This window comes from Osmia bicornis, chromosome 1 (assembly GCF_907164935.1).
Source record: "Osmia bicornis bicornis chromosome 1, iOsmBic2.1, whole genome shotgun sequence".
Classification (NCBI taxonomy): Eukaryota; Metazoa; Arthropoda; class Insecta; order Hymenoptera; family Megachilidae; genus Osmia; species Osmia bicornis.
The window spans coordinates 6,051,706-6,067,752 of record NC_060216.1 but is presented as its reverse complement, the minus strand read 5'-3'; the positions used below and the strand labels follow the sequence as shown (position 1 = coordinate 6,067,752).

At 42.6% G+C, this 16,047-nt stretch overlaps 1 protein-coding gene across 9 annotated transcripts in view; it reads right to left on the bottom strand.

Annotated features, from left to right (window-relative positions):
- LOC114881914 (transient receptor potential-gamma protein) overlaps positions 1 to 16,047 on the bottom strand; it is a 55,748-nt gene that overhangs the window by 2,765 nt on the left and 36,936 nt on the right. For 4 of the 9 annotated variants that reach the window (XM_029198800.2, XM_029198818.2, XM_029198796.2 and 1 more), the window contains exons 3-18: positions 15,383 to 15,651; positions 11,928 to 12,058; positions 10,671 to 10,905; positions 9,627 to 9,775; positions 9,366 to 9,561; positions 7,026 to 7,196; positions 6,328 to 6,583; positions 4,123 to 4,243; positions 3,453 to 3,737; positions 3,001 to 3,134; positions 2,719 to 2,848; positions 2,443 to 2,638; positions 2,162 to 2,356; positions 1,634 to 1,859; positions 680 to 1,054; positions 136 to 603 (exon numbers count right to left, since the gene is read on the bottom strand). In XM_029198800.2, coding sequence (XP_029054633.1) covers positions 136 to 603; positions 680 to 1,054; positions 1,634 to 1,859; positions 2,162 to 2,356; positions 2,443 to 2,638; positions 2,719 to 2,848; positions 3,001 to 3,134; positions 3,453 to 3,737; positions 4,123 to 4,243; positions 6,328 to 6,583; positions 7,026 to 7,196; positions 9,366 to 9,561; positions 9,627 to 9,775; positions 10,671 to 10,905; positions 11,928 to 12,058; positions 15,383 to 15,651 — 3,537 coding nt within the window. Of the gene's footprint in view, positions 1 to 135; positions 604 to 679; positions 1,055 to 1,633; positions 1,860 to 2,161; positions 2,357 to 2,442; positions 2,639 to 2,718; positions 2,849 to 3,000; positions 3,135 to 3,452; positions 3,738 to 4,122; positions 4,244 to 6,327; positions 6,584 to 6,673; positions 6,759 to 7,025; positions 7,197 to 9,365; positions 9,562 to 9,626; positions 9,776 to 10,670; positions 10,906 to 11,927; positions 12,059 to 15,382; positions 15,652 to 16,047 lie in introns of those variants that run through there. The other 5 variants (XM_029198808.2, XM_029198804.2, XM_029198812.2 and 2 more) reach the window with 5 other exon arrangements.

Sequence of the window (16,047 nt, the reverse complement as noted above, 5' to 3'; positions counted from 1 at the left end):
TGAAACTCTTGCTCTAAGCAAACTTGAAGTGTTTGGTTTTTTCACACGTTCAACGTCAGAGAGGAATTTTATAATAATAAATAAATTGCTTTAAATCTAAGCGCTTTTCATTAAAACAAAAAAGAAAATGCTCACCAGGTTGCTCGCTAACACTGGCACCTTCAGGTGTATCGATGCTAGGTTGCTGACTCTGCGTAACCTCGTGTCGTCTCGGTGGAATCGGTTGCTGGCTCACTTCCGGTCCCCGGGCCGGAACACTGCTAGCTCTCTGCAAATGTTGCTTCTTCGACACTTTCGAGACAAGAACCGAGGCGATCGGATGAATCGGATTCGTCCCACTGCTGCTCCTCGTGCCTGGTGTCGACGATCTCGAGTCCGAGAAGGTTTTGCGTTTTTTCCGCAGTGCCGCTAACGCGCCTAGACCATGAGCGAACATGTGATGTCCTTCGTGATGATGCGAATGATGCGAGTGATGCGAATGATGTGTCTGGACTTCCTGAGTGGGAGTCTCCAAGGAGGACTTAGAATCCGTGGATCCTTCCGATCTCGAACCACCATCTTCGGACGCGGGTGAGTAGACGGAATCTTCTGAACGAGATCTACCTAAGAAAGCGAGGAAACTTGTCGTGCAACGAGTCTTTGTACCGTTAACAATGAAATTATTAAACCTCCATCTTACCGATTAACCTGGAGACCCTGCCACGAACCTTGGCCGCTTCGATAAGGTTCTCCCATCTCTTCTTCTTCGAACTACATCTAATCCTTCGATTTTGTCTACCCGATCCAAGTCCAGGTACGCTATTGGTACTAATGTGATGCGGACTTTTCTTGGGTGTAGCGCCAGGACCGAATATACCGCTCAAAGTAGAACCAAAGTGTTCGTGAGAGTTCTCGTGTTGCACTTGTTCAAACGACGCTGTAAATTCGTCAACCGGTGGTAGAGTGCCACTTCCGCCCGGTTGAGGGGCGATATTGAACCCTTTCATTAATCGCCGCTCCTTCTGACGGTTCTTCTTACCCCCCGCACCTATGGACAGCTCTTTAAGGGAACCTTCTATGGGGCAGACAGAAAACCAAGGACTACGCTAAAGCGACTACTAAAAAAAATTAAGAAAGAAATTTAACGCGTTCGTTATCACGTCACTCGTATGATAAACTATGTTTGATTTTCCATAAGAGTCCATCTATTACTTGTTACTTTAACGTAATAACGAACATCTTAATTAAAAATAGGATTCTGTGTAAGTAAATCAACTAATGGGCCGATGTTAAAGGCAACCGTGTCCTCGAATAGGAATTTTGGTACTTTTCTTAGTTGAAAGCTGAACAGCTTTCAACCACGGGATGCAATATTCATGGCAGACGATGCTTAATCGCATTAATTAGTCCGACGTAGTTCGTCGGATGATTAATAGCGTTCTCAGTAACGAACTTCGAAACTTTCATGTACGAACGATGAAACTTGTGATCCCCTTCTTAATGTCATATTCTCGTCACGATGTGGCTAGGAATTTTGCCCGCGCGAAAGAAGACGCGACACGATTTGCCAGCTAGGTGCAAGGGAAACCAAAAATATTTCTACAGAAACAATTTGCGTCAGCGAAATCATTTCATTCGTGCTCCTACGGCTCACCGGTTCCTGCACCGCTGGTCGTCGAGGTATTCATGCCAGAGTTCTTCAAGATTTCGATCAACTCGCACCGGAAAGCGCTGATGTCTTGCTTGATCTCGTTCACATCGTCCTCGGTGACACCCTCGCTCTCAGCTTTTCTTTGTTCCACCGTCACGTACCTTCGCACCAGATTTCTCATGATGCTCTGGTACCGGAAGTCCCTCTCTGAAGCCTGCTTAACCTTTCTCTAGAAAACAAAGTAACCAGTTCGCTCGACGTTTCGAACAGGATTGAAATTTCGTAGGAGTTCGAATAAATTGATTTCTTTCATTAAGACGTCGCTCGTTAAGTGCATACAATGATAATAAATTCGTGAAGAATCTAGGATACAAAGAACTTGGAACAAGGTCCGAAAAAATACGGGATCTAGTTGTTGGCTGCACGCCATGAAACTGTAGTTGGCAACTGCAGATACTTCTAACTTGGTATATTTCCTTTGATTCTCTCCACAATCAATAACACTCGTAATTAAACCAGAATTAATCTCACTCTGATCGTTCGCATGTGTTCCTTCTTAGCAGCTCTGCTGTGACCGCACAGCTTCCGGTACAACCACTGGCCAATGTACCATACGCTCTTCGGGGTGGGGATAATGTTGAACGGGGGTGGAACAGTTCCGCCTTCCTCGAAATAACTGATCCAAAGCTTGCTCCTGGCGAATTTCCACTCGATGTCCGCACGTTCCTGATTGGAATTAATGAATCAACCTTATCGGACTGGCTTCACGTATTAATCCTTTATTGGAGATAAGATTAAATTAATACACTCACGGAGATTAATTGATAGGAATGATTCATCATGGCAATTAATAGATTTAATAGCACCACAATGTTGATCACCGAGTACGTTCCGAACATCAGCATCCCCCAGAACCTGGTGAACGCTTTTATACCATCCAGCTCGAAACTCTCTAGGTCAACCAATCCGAACACGGCCCAGAACAACGTTTGAGCGGTTTCGAACAGACTGGTGAGATTAAAACGTGTGTCGTAAAAATTGACAGTAAAAACACTGTAAAAATGAACGAGATAAAAGGTGAAACGTACTTTGCGAACCGACGCCAAACGATGCAGGCATTCGAGTCGGTCGTAACACTTGCGTTAGGGGAATAAGACATCGCGCTGGGACAACGTTTCTTCTCCATGTCAGCGTAGTACCAAAGCAATTGGTTCAGACCTATCGAGCAACGTAGTTTCTTTAACTGGGACACAAACATTCATTCATGTTGAAAAGTAAAACATTTTCTAGCCTGTGTGCCTTTTTTTTAATTTTTCAATTTAAGTACTTTTAAAAAAAAAGATGAAATTACTTTATTAAGGTGTATTTACCACAGGAGAATGCGAATAGCACCAACACGTAGAGGAAGAAGAATTTCATAATGTCCATGACCATCCTGGAGAGGGAGACTTGCAGAGGGCCGAGGTGTGGATTCACGGAGAAAATGTAGACAAGTTTCAAAGAGCTGAAAGAAGATATAGCAAAACCACGAGTTACGTTCAATTGCCTGGTTAACCGAAAGGGTGTACCTAATTATACGTGGGACGAAGGTGCGAATAAAACTCATAGCGAAAATTACGTTCTGGTGGAAATTCAAAGAACGCTTTGAAGCAGAGAGATTTTTAATTACGTTTTCAGCTGAGACTATAAAATTTCACGCGTTACGGAATTATTTGAGTGAATAACATTTACTTGAAGTAAATTCTTAATTTTCCGGTTGGAAGCGATAGATACCGGATGTTCCGAAAATAAGGGATTAAATTTTACTATTTAAGAAGCTGACCTGAATATGTTGGCGGCAGAGAAAAGGCCTTCGGATATGAGCATCGGGTCCCAAGTGTCCCATTGTTCGCGCTGCAATTCAATCACGGAACCTGGTTTTTGGCTCTCTATCTCTTTTTGCACCCTATAATAGGCGACCACCCTTAAAGCGACGGTGGCCACGTATAAAGAGTTTGTAACGAAGTCGATCACATTCCACATGTCGTTCACGTACTCCTCCAGGCCAACGTCCCAAAGCTGCTTAACTTCCGACCAAATCAAGCCTGACACCCAGGCCAAGATGAACCTACGGGGTAAGTACGTATATTGCTTCCCACTCGACGCTGTGTCGATTTAGCCAGAAATCGGAGCTCCTTCTGGGATTTCACGGTACGTGGAAACTTTCGAGAAACGGCAGTTTCGAACGTTTGCATTTCACTTTCAGTGTCAGCTCGAAAGGAAATCGTTCGCAACGACAGGAAGCTAACGTGGCTGTTTATTTTCGACGAATTCACTTTATCTGTCTTACGTTCACATTCTTATTTATTTATTCGTTCCGTTCTTCGCGAAAAAAGTTTCAACTCGGAATTTTTCGAAGGGAAAATTCGCAAGGTTGAGATGTTGGTATATTGGAAGGATTGGAAAATATTTAAAGGTGGATGAGAATAATAGAGTTTAAAATATTGTTTTACCACTCGACGATGGTGGGTGCAGCGCCCCTCTTGGTCGGTGCCGGTTCGTGTTCCACCACATCGTGACCCATCCAATTGCCAATCACGCTTTCTATCCTTTGACTAGCCAGAATCAACATGACTGTGGACAAATACGTAACGGTGTCAGGTTTTGGAACAGCAATTTCAGACGATTACTTTCGCGTGAAATTGTTTGCTTTTTCAAACGAGGCGTACAATTTTCGGAAAAACAATCACCACCCTTGAAACGGTCCCAAATTTTGCGACACGTTGTTGTAAAATGTAAACCTGGCCCCTGATCCGTTAAAATTCAGTTATTACACTGTTGCAAACGCTTTAGGACCCTTTTTGTTTTAGCTATGTTGTTGTAAACAGCCAACAGCAATCTCCGCTTTTTCGGAATGTTGTTGCAAACGCGCTAAAGTATTTTTGCTGTTTCCGACACTCTTGGGAACGCCTCTTGCTCAACGCAACATTGATGCGAACCCCGAAAACGCGATTTATCACTCGGCAACATTGTTGTAAAAGTAAAGGTTTCCCCGTTTTCGTTCGACAACATTGTCGCAACACCCTTGGTAACGCTCGAAGACGCCACTGGCTCAATGCAACGCTGATGCGAACCCTGAATGCGCGATTTACCACGCTGCAACATTGTTGCAAACGCCCCAAACAAGGCCTTTTGTTTTGCAGCATTGCTGCAAACGCGAGAGCTCCAAATTTTTCGCTCGGCAACATTGTTGCAAAACCGGGGGATCCCGGTTTTTCGTTCGGCGATATTGTTGCAAATCCGGGTGTCGCGAATTTCTCGTTTTACAATATTGTTGCAACGTCGCCGAAGAACGATTTGGGGCTCGCAGTTATATTGTAAATATCATAATGTGGCTTGCAGCGTTTGCAACTTTGTTTCACAACTGAAATAATACAGAATCTTTGTAGTAATATGGATTTAAATTTCAAGAATTGTTCTATAATTCTTTGCAACATTGTTGAGGGTGTTAAAGCAGCAGTTGTGTGGTGGTTACACAGTTCAAACACACTTTGGGTCACTTTGCAGCATTGTTACAAGTTACGGTAACATCGATTAAGTAGAGTGGTTAGTATACTAACTTCTGAATGATCTATTTCAGCGATCTATTAGTACCCCTTGCGTTATAACAACGCGTCTATACATCGACATATCTGAAACTTCCCATTGTCCGATACAGTGTATAAATTTCGAACATTCTTTAACAACTAATCGCTTCGAGAGTCAAAGGATTAAGCATTAATTAGAATGAGCAAGTTTGCTATTCAAGTGGTACCTGACGTATAATCTCGGGTTAATTCAACGGTTTCTGTTCGAATTGATTTTGACGAACATGGCGGTAAAGCGTTATCCTCGGAATTATCAGGGGAAGGTGACCGCATTGTACAACCGTCTGGATTAACCTGGCTTGTTCCCGAACAATTTCCCGAAATTCCTTGGGCCTCGCTCGCATCCTACAGAACATTACTTCGCCACGTTTCTCATGATTCAAAATATCATTAGTCTAACTTCGAGGTAAATTACGCTTCTCCAGATTGCCGAGCATCGAGCATCGCGTTCCCTTTGAGAGTCCGTACTTAACCCTTCGGTTGCAGGAAATTTGTAGTAACAGTAGACAATCGTTTAAGAATAACGAAAAAATTCATTGTCAACCGAAAGGACACGAGTAAAATTAGGCGTGCTGAAACTATTAATTAAGAATGCGAATAATTAATTTTTGAAATTTGACGATTCAGTGCAGAGGAATTTCGCGTTGTAATTCGGTAGACGGAAAATCAACTTGAAATGTTTATCGTTTCATGGCGATTGTGGTTGATGTCTCAAATTTAGAGCATTACCGCGCTGCTATTATTGGTAGTGAGAGGTATTCGCGAACCACGTTTACTGTGAGAGAGTATTTGTAAACTGTTTAGAAGCGGCCCCGATGTTTGATTCCACGACGTGCCGAAAGGTAAAATACGCCGAAACCAGGCCAAGTCGATTCGATAAACTTTTCGATCAGATGAAATACCTTAACCGCGGATGAATTTCGTAAAATGAAGCGTAACAGTTTATTAACGCGTCTAACGAATCGATGTATGTAAAGAAAGATTAATCTGGTTAATTTCTCAATTTAATTTTAAAAAGCATGTTTGAGAAACGCTGTGTCATGTAACGATCGTAAGGGGGTGAATACTCACAGAGAAAGGTAAAGTACGATGCCGAGTGACAGATGAACTTGATGAATGGTTTTCTCATGGTTTGTCCAACGACGCTATGCGGCGCGATGATGTAACCGACGCTGAAGAATGGAAAAAGCACACCGATCCGTACGATTTCCAACGCTTGTAGGACCATGTTTTTCCGCCGGAAGCCTGGAAGACCCTCGTACCAAATCGATGCCAGTAGCTGCTGTACGTTAGGATGAGCCACGAACTGGAAATTCCGTGGGGTAATCTAATATTGGTCGACAGTTTCCGGTCATGTAGCTGGGAAATTGTACTTATTACGGTCTAATTTCGTAGTTAGGACTCGTCGCGGCTTATCCTTCTCTCGGCTTTAACGAGGTTACATCGAAACTCGGCCCGTCTGCTTTCTCTTAAAGGGATTTAGATCCTGTCGGTACACGATACTGATAGGAAATTAAATGTTTACTCTTTTACGGTGAACACTTTTCAACGCGAAATATCATTCAATTAATGACTTGATACTAGAAATCTAAACCGAGAATCAATTATAGGAAAGATTTTCCAGGAGTCTGAACCGATTTGTACCGCAAACTTCGTTTGGAAATTTAAGCACTTGGCAGAACGACTTTGAAAAGTTTTGAATCTTCGTTTGTGTATTAACGACCTATACATTTGAATACATTTTGAAGGAAAATGAAAGTACTTCTTACCTTTTTCTGTCGAAGTTTAATAGCCAACTTTAGCCGATTCAGGTGCATCCTCTCGCCATGTTCGAAGGCAGGTCCCGTGGGATCGTGATTCAAAAGTACTTCCAGCTCGTAGGAACTTCTCGTGTGATCTAACAAGGCAGTGGCAAAGTCCTGGCACTGTCTTCTAAGCTCCTGGAATCACAACGTCGTTATTTCGACCTTCACTGCAGAAAAGTTTTCCTCTTTTTAAACGCGAACTGTAACATCGGTTGCAAAACTTTTCGTAACGTAGGCTAGCCATTTCCCTAGAGTACAATTGACTGCTGTCGAATTTTCCGGACCGTGTATTTTTTTTAAAAGAATCTTAGAGAGCTGTCGATTGTTTCGTGAAAAAATTAGGGGAGAGAAGAATCGTTGAGAAGGAAAAAAAAAAGGATTTTTCTTCCAGCAGGGTCGTTTGTCAATCGTTGTCGTGGGACAAGGATCGTTTGACACCCTTCGCGATGCGCGAAGGAAAAAGTGACGGGCAATTTTGCGGAAACTTTATTCTCGGGACGATGAAACGCACGGAAAGGAACGGACGGCGATTTATTCCTCTCTTAACGATCGTCTTGGAACATTTACGATCTTTTTTTTTATATTTTCTCATGTTTGAAAAATAGGTAACGTCGCGTTTTCTTCATTCGAATTCGATCGGAATAAAATAACAGTGTAGAATATTTATTTGAACAACCCTGACTTTAAGCAATTTGTTCCAACGTCATTGCAATTAAATTGAAGGAGCCTGGAAGGGTAGAATAAGGCCTATTTAATGGTTCACGAAATATCGTAGGCATTCAACTTGGAAAGAGGCACTTTCATCAATGAATAGAAGCAATAACGGGGTAAATATGTTTCCATGGATATCGTGAAACGTTCCGTGAAATATCAGTCTGAAAGGAGATATTTCCTAACAGACAGATTGTCGTTCAAAGTAGTGAAAAAAGCAACGAAAGAAGGAGCCAGGAAGTTTCTGAAGGAATGAAAAAGAAAAGAGGGTCGATGATCGGTCTTCTGTAATCTATTCTCGTTAATCGTTTGTCGATCATCCCGTAGGCTTAATCAGTTTTCTATAAGGGATGATTTATTTTCGTCCGGTAGTCATTGAAGGAACCACGGGATCCCTGACGAGGAGCTACAGGGTGTCAGAAAATTAATCGCTTCGTTTGCTCGTCTCCCCGATGCTCGTCTTCCTCCACGTCAGAGGACAATCGCGAGTATTTCGATGTGTTCCTCTCGAACCACGTGTTCATCTGGTTTACAAGAACGAACAACGAGCTCGTTCTCGATGACGTCTTGTGTTAACAACGTCGAAGAAACAAGCAGAAGCTGCATCGGGTCGAAAAATACAACAGTTGTTTTTCTCAACTAAAAGAGGTCAAAACTAAATAATGCCAAGTTGGAACTTTGACAGTAAAGTGATAAGAGTCAATATCTAGTAGTATAAGTCAGTATCTGAAGCTTCACTTATCAGGTATTTTTTAATTTAAAATAAACATTTCAAACAAGAGTATTTAAACGACGTCGAGAAACCTTCACCGCGTTATCCTACCGTTCGATTTTAAAAATACAGTGATACGAGTCAATATCTGACGCGACTCGGGCCACATATTTTTCCTGCATTGAAACAGATCCAAGATCAACAAATCAAACACTAATATTTAAACACTGCCGAGAGATTTCCAGTTTGGATTATCTTCTTTCTTTCTACAGTCATGAATTTCGGTGATCTGCAAATTTTCTGCGAGACGCGGAATCTGGAATATTTCCGAGGGATCATAAGCATCCTTTCCGCGCGAGAAAAAGAAATAAATGACGGGAATAATATACGATGATTCAAGAGACGGGCCTATTCGTTTCTGTTCCCGTCGAACGAACACGTGCTACATATTTTCCCAAGGGTTCTCGACGTCACAGTCTTATTATCTCATTTTCCTGATACCCTTCTTCGCCGGAAATACCGTGCAACTTTCTCAGGAACGATTTTCGAACGAGAAGGAGGAAAGATAAGGATGTCAGCAGAGATCCACAAACGGGAGAGGGAAGTTATTGACTGAAAGAAAAAGAGGATTGAAAAAAGGGTTGAAAAGAAGGGAGATTCAGGAGTTGGGCGGTTGTTTTATGTGCTTTCCTCTTCGTGGATGCGCGGACACGTTTCTCCTTGCGGGATCACATTTCCACGAGTAAATTGAATGTTGACTTCTAGTCCCATACGTAATTGAGTCTTTGAAAAGAACTTCAAAGCGAGCGAAATTAGTTCGCGGAATAACGAGGAAATAATTACGAGCTATTACTGAATCGTTGAAAATTGATAAATCTCACCTGATATTCGCACTTAAACTCGTGCTCGAGAAACGAAAGCCTTCGAAGTTCCCAGGAGAGTTCGAATGCAGTCAAAATGGGATCCTTCGAGGATAGAGCTATCAAGGACGGTGAAGCTAGAGCCCTGTACGCGTTTATCCTGCTCCTGGAATGCCTCAGGGAGTCCTCCCTCCTGGACGTGACGCATTCGTCGCACCTGTTTCACAAAAATTCCACGACAATCACCATTAGTACAATCTTAAATTCATTGAAATTATTTACCCGCAACGAACATCGTGGGGCATAGGCAACGTTGATCCGCGATCCAGAAGAATCTTAATGATCTCGTAATTATCCCTGTGGGCGGACAGGATTAGGGGTGTGATGTCTGGGGTGAAAGTGGCTGTATCCGATGGCAGGGCTTCCCAACTCTGAAAGGATTTATTTATTTGGCGGTAATAATACATTAGAAATGATTCATTAATAAATTTATTTATTGTAAATACGTGAGCGATGATATGTTCTCTTTCATGATAATGACTCATCGATCGTTGAACAGTGATTAAGGATTCGTTTATTATTTATTTTAGCTCTATGCATTTTAAATCATTGTTTAATTTACACAGCTGAGCAACGTACACAGTAAACACTAGAGGAGTCGGACAATTATTTTAAAAGTTTCGCGTAAGCTGATTTCCGGGAAAAAGCAGATTAAACTCTCGTCTGCAATTCCTCGTCTTTATTTGCCTCTTCCACTTTTTTTTTCCTTTCGAAACCGATTCGAAGGTACACGCGCAGGCGTTCGCGAACGGAAGTGGAATCAGTTCGAGTTGCTCTTCATCGAAGTCCTTTTGTTGGCCCAGGCAACGAAAAACTCCGCGCCGGATCTGATTAAAATGAGGCCCGACCTATTTGTTGACGGAATCTACTTAACTATCCTCTCGCCTGGCCGAAAACTGCAGCGAATTTCGATAAGTGAAACGAAATTACCAGAGCGGAAAAATGCAATCATCGCTTAATTGCGAGACGAAGCTTGTCGCTGCGAAACCAACGTGTCCTCGATAAAAAAAAGGGAGAAAGGTTCATAGAGGGTTGTCGTATTTTCGAGGAATTGTCTACGTGAAGGGACGAACATCCATTGTACAGGGTGTTACCGATGAGTTGACCGAGACGCAAATGACTAATAATATTTCACAAAAAGAAAAGTAAAAGAAAGATCGTAATACGTTCATTTCTGTGATTTCTATTAGCCATTTGTGTTTCGCTGAACAATATCCCAACACTCTGTCCGATGGAAAGAAGTTCGCAAAGATGAAAGGAACTAACGTGAGGCTCTCCGTTTCGATGAAGACTTTCCTCGTGCTCCAGGAGGACCTCCACCGCCTCGACGAATTCCTCGGAGATGGCATGGAGAAGGGCATCCTTCGTGTCGACTTTGTGCTCGATCAGAAGCTCCACCATTTCCAGGTTTTCGTTATCGATCGCCATCAAAAGAGCCGACCGTCCCAAAGGGTCCACGCAGTTGATGTTCATCTCGGTTTCGCGAGACCCTTGCAACATCCTATGTTTTAAAAAAATTATATTAAAACATTTCGAATAATCAGAATTTGAAACGAATCACTTTTCATCTCCCTGTATACATCGATTATTCAAATATTTTCGCGAGTCTATGTATTTCCCTTTTCAGCGAACGAGCCAAATGAGAATTCCAGCCACCCTAAAGCCAGCTTGTGCATCGCAAAATCCTCTATTAATTGCGCCAGCAGGACGGAAATCGTGACCAAGAATTTCAGGAAGGATTCAGGATCGCAAAACGATTGTTCGTGGAATAATTAGATCCTTTGTTGGGGCCAAAGACGGGGTATTCGTTGCGCCTTTCGACCTTGCCGTTTCTCGTTCCCCTTTAATTCCCACCGATTTCTAATCCACACGTAATATATGACTCGTTTGCATAAAAGCCGTGATCGTGTCGCTTCTGTGCACGGCTTGTACTTGCCTTTCAAATTAACCATTGTAATACCGGGCGCAGTCGCGTTGAAAGCAATCGAAACAATACACGTTACTTCACGTTCATTTTCGCTTGATGAAAATACACATTCACCTTCCGTTGGCGTTTTGATGCGTGGCAATTTTTGCGCCAGTTATTTAGGGCATCATTTATTGTTTACCGTATGAATATTTGTTTTTAGATTTTTATTTGATACGCGTATATTACAAAAGAGCGTAACGAGATTAAATTGAATTTTCATCTTATTAAAGAGCGCATTGCTATTAAAATTCATTTCGAAACGAATGGATAATATTACAAAGGGGTTACTTTTAGAATGAAACATTTGAAATTTATGAGCTTTGTACCTACGTTCCTTTGTAATTTCTTGACTATTGTACCTCGGACTACTTAAATTATTAAATGAGTTATTGCGAAGCCTGCACTATTTATACGGATTCTCCTTCTTTCAGTTTAAGATCTATTTTTAACTATCTTCTCTCGAATCGAAACGAAGAAGGATATCTGTCCCAATTCTGATCTATATCGCCGCGTTACACATGATCTTCCGGTTTCGGAAAGGGTAAAAGTCTCACCTTCTGACAGAGGCAACGTCTCCACGCTCCACTGCGAGAAGGTATTTCTTCTCTTTGATGGACAGGCTGGCCATTTCCTGATGCGGTCTCACCACATTCTCTTCCTCTATCATACCGTGGATACTGTGCCTCTGAAACCATTGAAACTTTTCATTACATCCCTGCTGACGACAACATTCATAAACCTTGAAAAACCGACGATTCATTCCCTTATTTCTTCTTCCAGCTTTTTCTCATCTTGACAAGATTAATCGTTTCAACGTAGAGTTCTCTATAAACAAACACTTGATCAGAATTTTTTTAATTTAATATTTATCGTACAGTAGAATGTTGAACGGTGACTGAAATCTAAAAGAATTCATAAAATATGCAAATGGCTCGAAGGTTTTCATCGGTGACATCTCGCCGAACGTATATATACGTCCGTAGCACTCAAAGGATTGATCAAAACGCGTTCCTTTCAAGCTGCTCGCACCCTCTTTACGATTCACCTTTGAAGCGACCCCTTAGCACTAGCAAATATTTGCGAAATGCGAACGATATTGCATTGAACTGACGCTTTACGCGGATGGAACATCCGAACGTTTCAAGCTTCCAATACTGGAAGTTCGAAAAATCTTTTCCATGTAATTTCCTATACTAAAAGATACGCGAAACTTTATTTCCGGGATGGAGAAAATCTACGATAAGAGGTTGAATTTATGACAAGCATGTTTACTATACATCGCCAGTTTCAAACAACCATAATAATTTTTTATTTCTAGGCAGAAACGATGTTGTTCAAGAATCTTGTTTATATCGTCAATAAAAAGAAAGGAGAAAATCCAAATCGATCGTATCGAACGTAAAGCTTCGTTTCATCTCGTCCGTAATAACGCGTTTAACGGCCCTGTTCTCGGAATCGAGCGTCGTTTTCCTCGCTATCGCTGCTACACAAGCGATTTTTTAGGCAATTGCCGATAAACAACCCTCGTTATTACGAGCGGCTAGATCGAAGCGTCGCGAGGATGCAGCTTTGATCTTCGTCGCACGATAAAGATCCGTCGAACCGTGGACGAAGATGAGGCACGGCTTTCGGCTCGATCGCTCGTTAGGCTCTTCAAGGATGCGCAGAGGCGTGGGTTGATACCGGCGAGCTAGAAATCGAAGCTTCGCCTGGAAATTGGGACGATCGTAGGAGGTACGAGGGAAGCAATTAACGAGTCGGATAGCCCTTCATTGTTCGATGAGGAAACCTCTCGTTACGAGGCAACTTCTCGTTACGCCTGCCATTAGATTGCGGATCGAGAAAGAATACAAGAACGCAACACGTAAGAGAACAAACGTGAAGGGAAACAATGACCAACCCGGCCAGAGTTGCATTCAAAGATAGCGCTAACATTTATGCTTGCATACTTTCTTGCGAATGGAATGGGATGGGATGGGATCGGGCGGTACGGATCGTGAAGCTTTTCTTACCTAGAAACACTTGAGTATTGGGATAAAGGCTGACACAGAAGGTGTACAATAATGGTTATGCTTTCCGCGGATAATCCTACCCTTGTTCTCTTTCTTTCGTGACACCGGTCGATACGATCGAGACAACAGGTTTCCGTAGGTTAAGGTAAAAATATAAAAGTTGAAACGAGATGAAGAAAATAATATCAAACGACAGTGAAACTTGCCAGTGACTCGGCCATTTGTACCTCTAGTATCGCACAGTCAATTATCCTATTAAAACGAACAATTACCAGAAACACACCAACGTTCGGAAACATAACGGGATCCATTTCCGACGTTCACCCCTGTAACAGGAGATTATTAATGCGCCATTAAGTAGTTTCAGAAACAATCAGGAAGTTTGTCGAAGACGTTAAACTCGAGAACCATTGCGTTCCGTCTGCGAAACAGCTCAGGATACCGATCCTCGAACATACATACATACATAACCCGAATCGAAGTGGAAACGGAATTTTCGAGGTAATACGAAACGAGATCTGTGGCAGCGCGAAGGTAACGTTCCCATGTCGAACAATTAAGTCACCCTTCGATTCTAATCATAGATCAGGCCGTGTCCTTTACGTACAAGGACGCGGTCGGCATGTGTGTACATATATCTGGTCCCAGTGGAAAAGGGTCGGCTTGCCGGGCAGGGCAACAGAGGACGACTGGAGGGTTGATGGACAGTGTTTGCCGAGGGTGTGGCGGCTCGACAATTAGGGTGTGCCCAGACAAACACTCGTTCGCTGTCAGTGTCGGCCCTTGGCACAGTATGTCATCTTCTTGAAGCTGAGAGGGGTAATCGCGAGCATGCATGTATTCCTCCTGAAGGGTCGCGAGAACTTCCCACCTCGTCTCTTTCTCTTTCTCTTTCTCTCCCTCTCTCTCTCTCTCTAGCCTCATTACTTCCTACCGTCTACTTTCCATAAAGCATTTACCGAGAGTTTTCTTCCGTAACTTCTTTATTCTTAGCCTCTAGACTCTTCAGACGAAAGATAATGGAGGATCTAGACTCCTAGACTTAACAATATTAGCTTGATGTCCCACAAGTGCTATCTTCCAGTACTTCTATGTCTCGGTTTCTAACGGGTTATAATTAATGAAGTAGACTCTAGTGCTTGTTAGAAATCGTGTCGCGAAACGATCAAGCGACGCCTGTTCATCGTCGGTTAAACGAGACAAGAGTTGTCCACCGTGCTTATCGTTCCATCCGTGTTCGCGAAGACAATCTAGTCGAGCTTTTACGAGGTAATAAAAAGGAAAGCTTCCATAGTAACTGAGCAAACGTACGCGTTTAAGCATACGGGTTTTCTTATAGCGACGATAAAAAACAATTTATTTTTTGTAGTTCCTTTTGAAACTATCAAAGGGTAGTCTGGTCAAATTAAAAGGACAGGTTTTAAAACAGATTAAGAGAAGCAAGGTGTAGAGATAATGAGAAATTATTTCGCAAACAATTTTCCATCTCCAGACGAGGGTGTTCCTTTTTCCGTGATTAAAATGCAATCACCTTTGCTGATTGCTCGAATCAGATTAACCGCGATTATCGAAATATCGTTAAGGTTCATCTCGAGAGGGTAATTAAGTTGCCGTGGCAGTTTGCTTCGTTCGCGAGGATCTAAAGCAGAGGGATCGCGAGATAATCGTCAGGCTGCAGACGACTTTCGAGAAGGTAATAAAAGGACGAACTGCCAAATGGAGGGATAGGAGGGTAAGAGCTTCTGATTCGCAATGGCAACTTCTGCAAATTGGATCGACGTAGTAACGCGATTATCGTTTTGCTTTCTTCTATTTTTTTTTTATTCCGTCTCCTGACTTTATTCCTTCGAGCCTTTATAACAAGCCAAATATCTTAACCCTGCTTGAACGATCATCGGGATCGTTTGGAATCAAGTTGTAAGTACCATATTAATAAATGATTAAAAATGTAATGTAAGAGTTAAGGGTTAAAATTCGATAATTAAAGGAAAACTTACCTTCACCTTTTCGTCGATCTTCCTCGGGGGTTGGTGCAATGTTTGGGAGGGCGGCGGCGGTGCCTCGGGGTCGAAGCTGACACGTTGCCCCGTACCCCGTAGGAAACCGCCGGCGGGGCTTAGATTCCAAGCCCTCGCCACGTTCGTACCCATCCTCAACAGAGAGTTTGCACAATCCTCGTCTGGAGCGCCAATTTCTTCGCCGGCACCGCTTTCACCAGGGGATCTCGCGCCCCTGGCTGCTTGCTCCTCATCTTCGTACGCGCTTTCTGAAAGCAGAACAAACGTTTCCTTTCAAACTACAACGCTTTGTGCTAATTGCTGGATGTACAAATTAATTTTAATGTTACACAATTGTTATTTAATATTGCAATAAAAGATATATATGAAATTTGCGTTGTATAAGAGTGTATCAGTGCACAAATAAATGTATCAGATATGAAGATTAAATTCGATCTCAGCATTCTTGCGTTCGAGTGCATTCGGTATTAAATCGAGCGGTAGTTCAGCCAGACGTATCACCCTCCCACGCAACTTTCGTTATAACCAGCAGATCGTCGTATCGACGGGGATGCAAATAAAGAATGTACGAAGAAATGGCAAGGATTCTAGCGAGCATCCAGCGAAACGATGAAACGACCAACGGAACTGGATACACCCTGTTG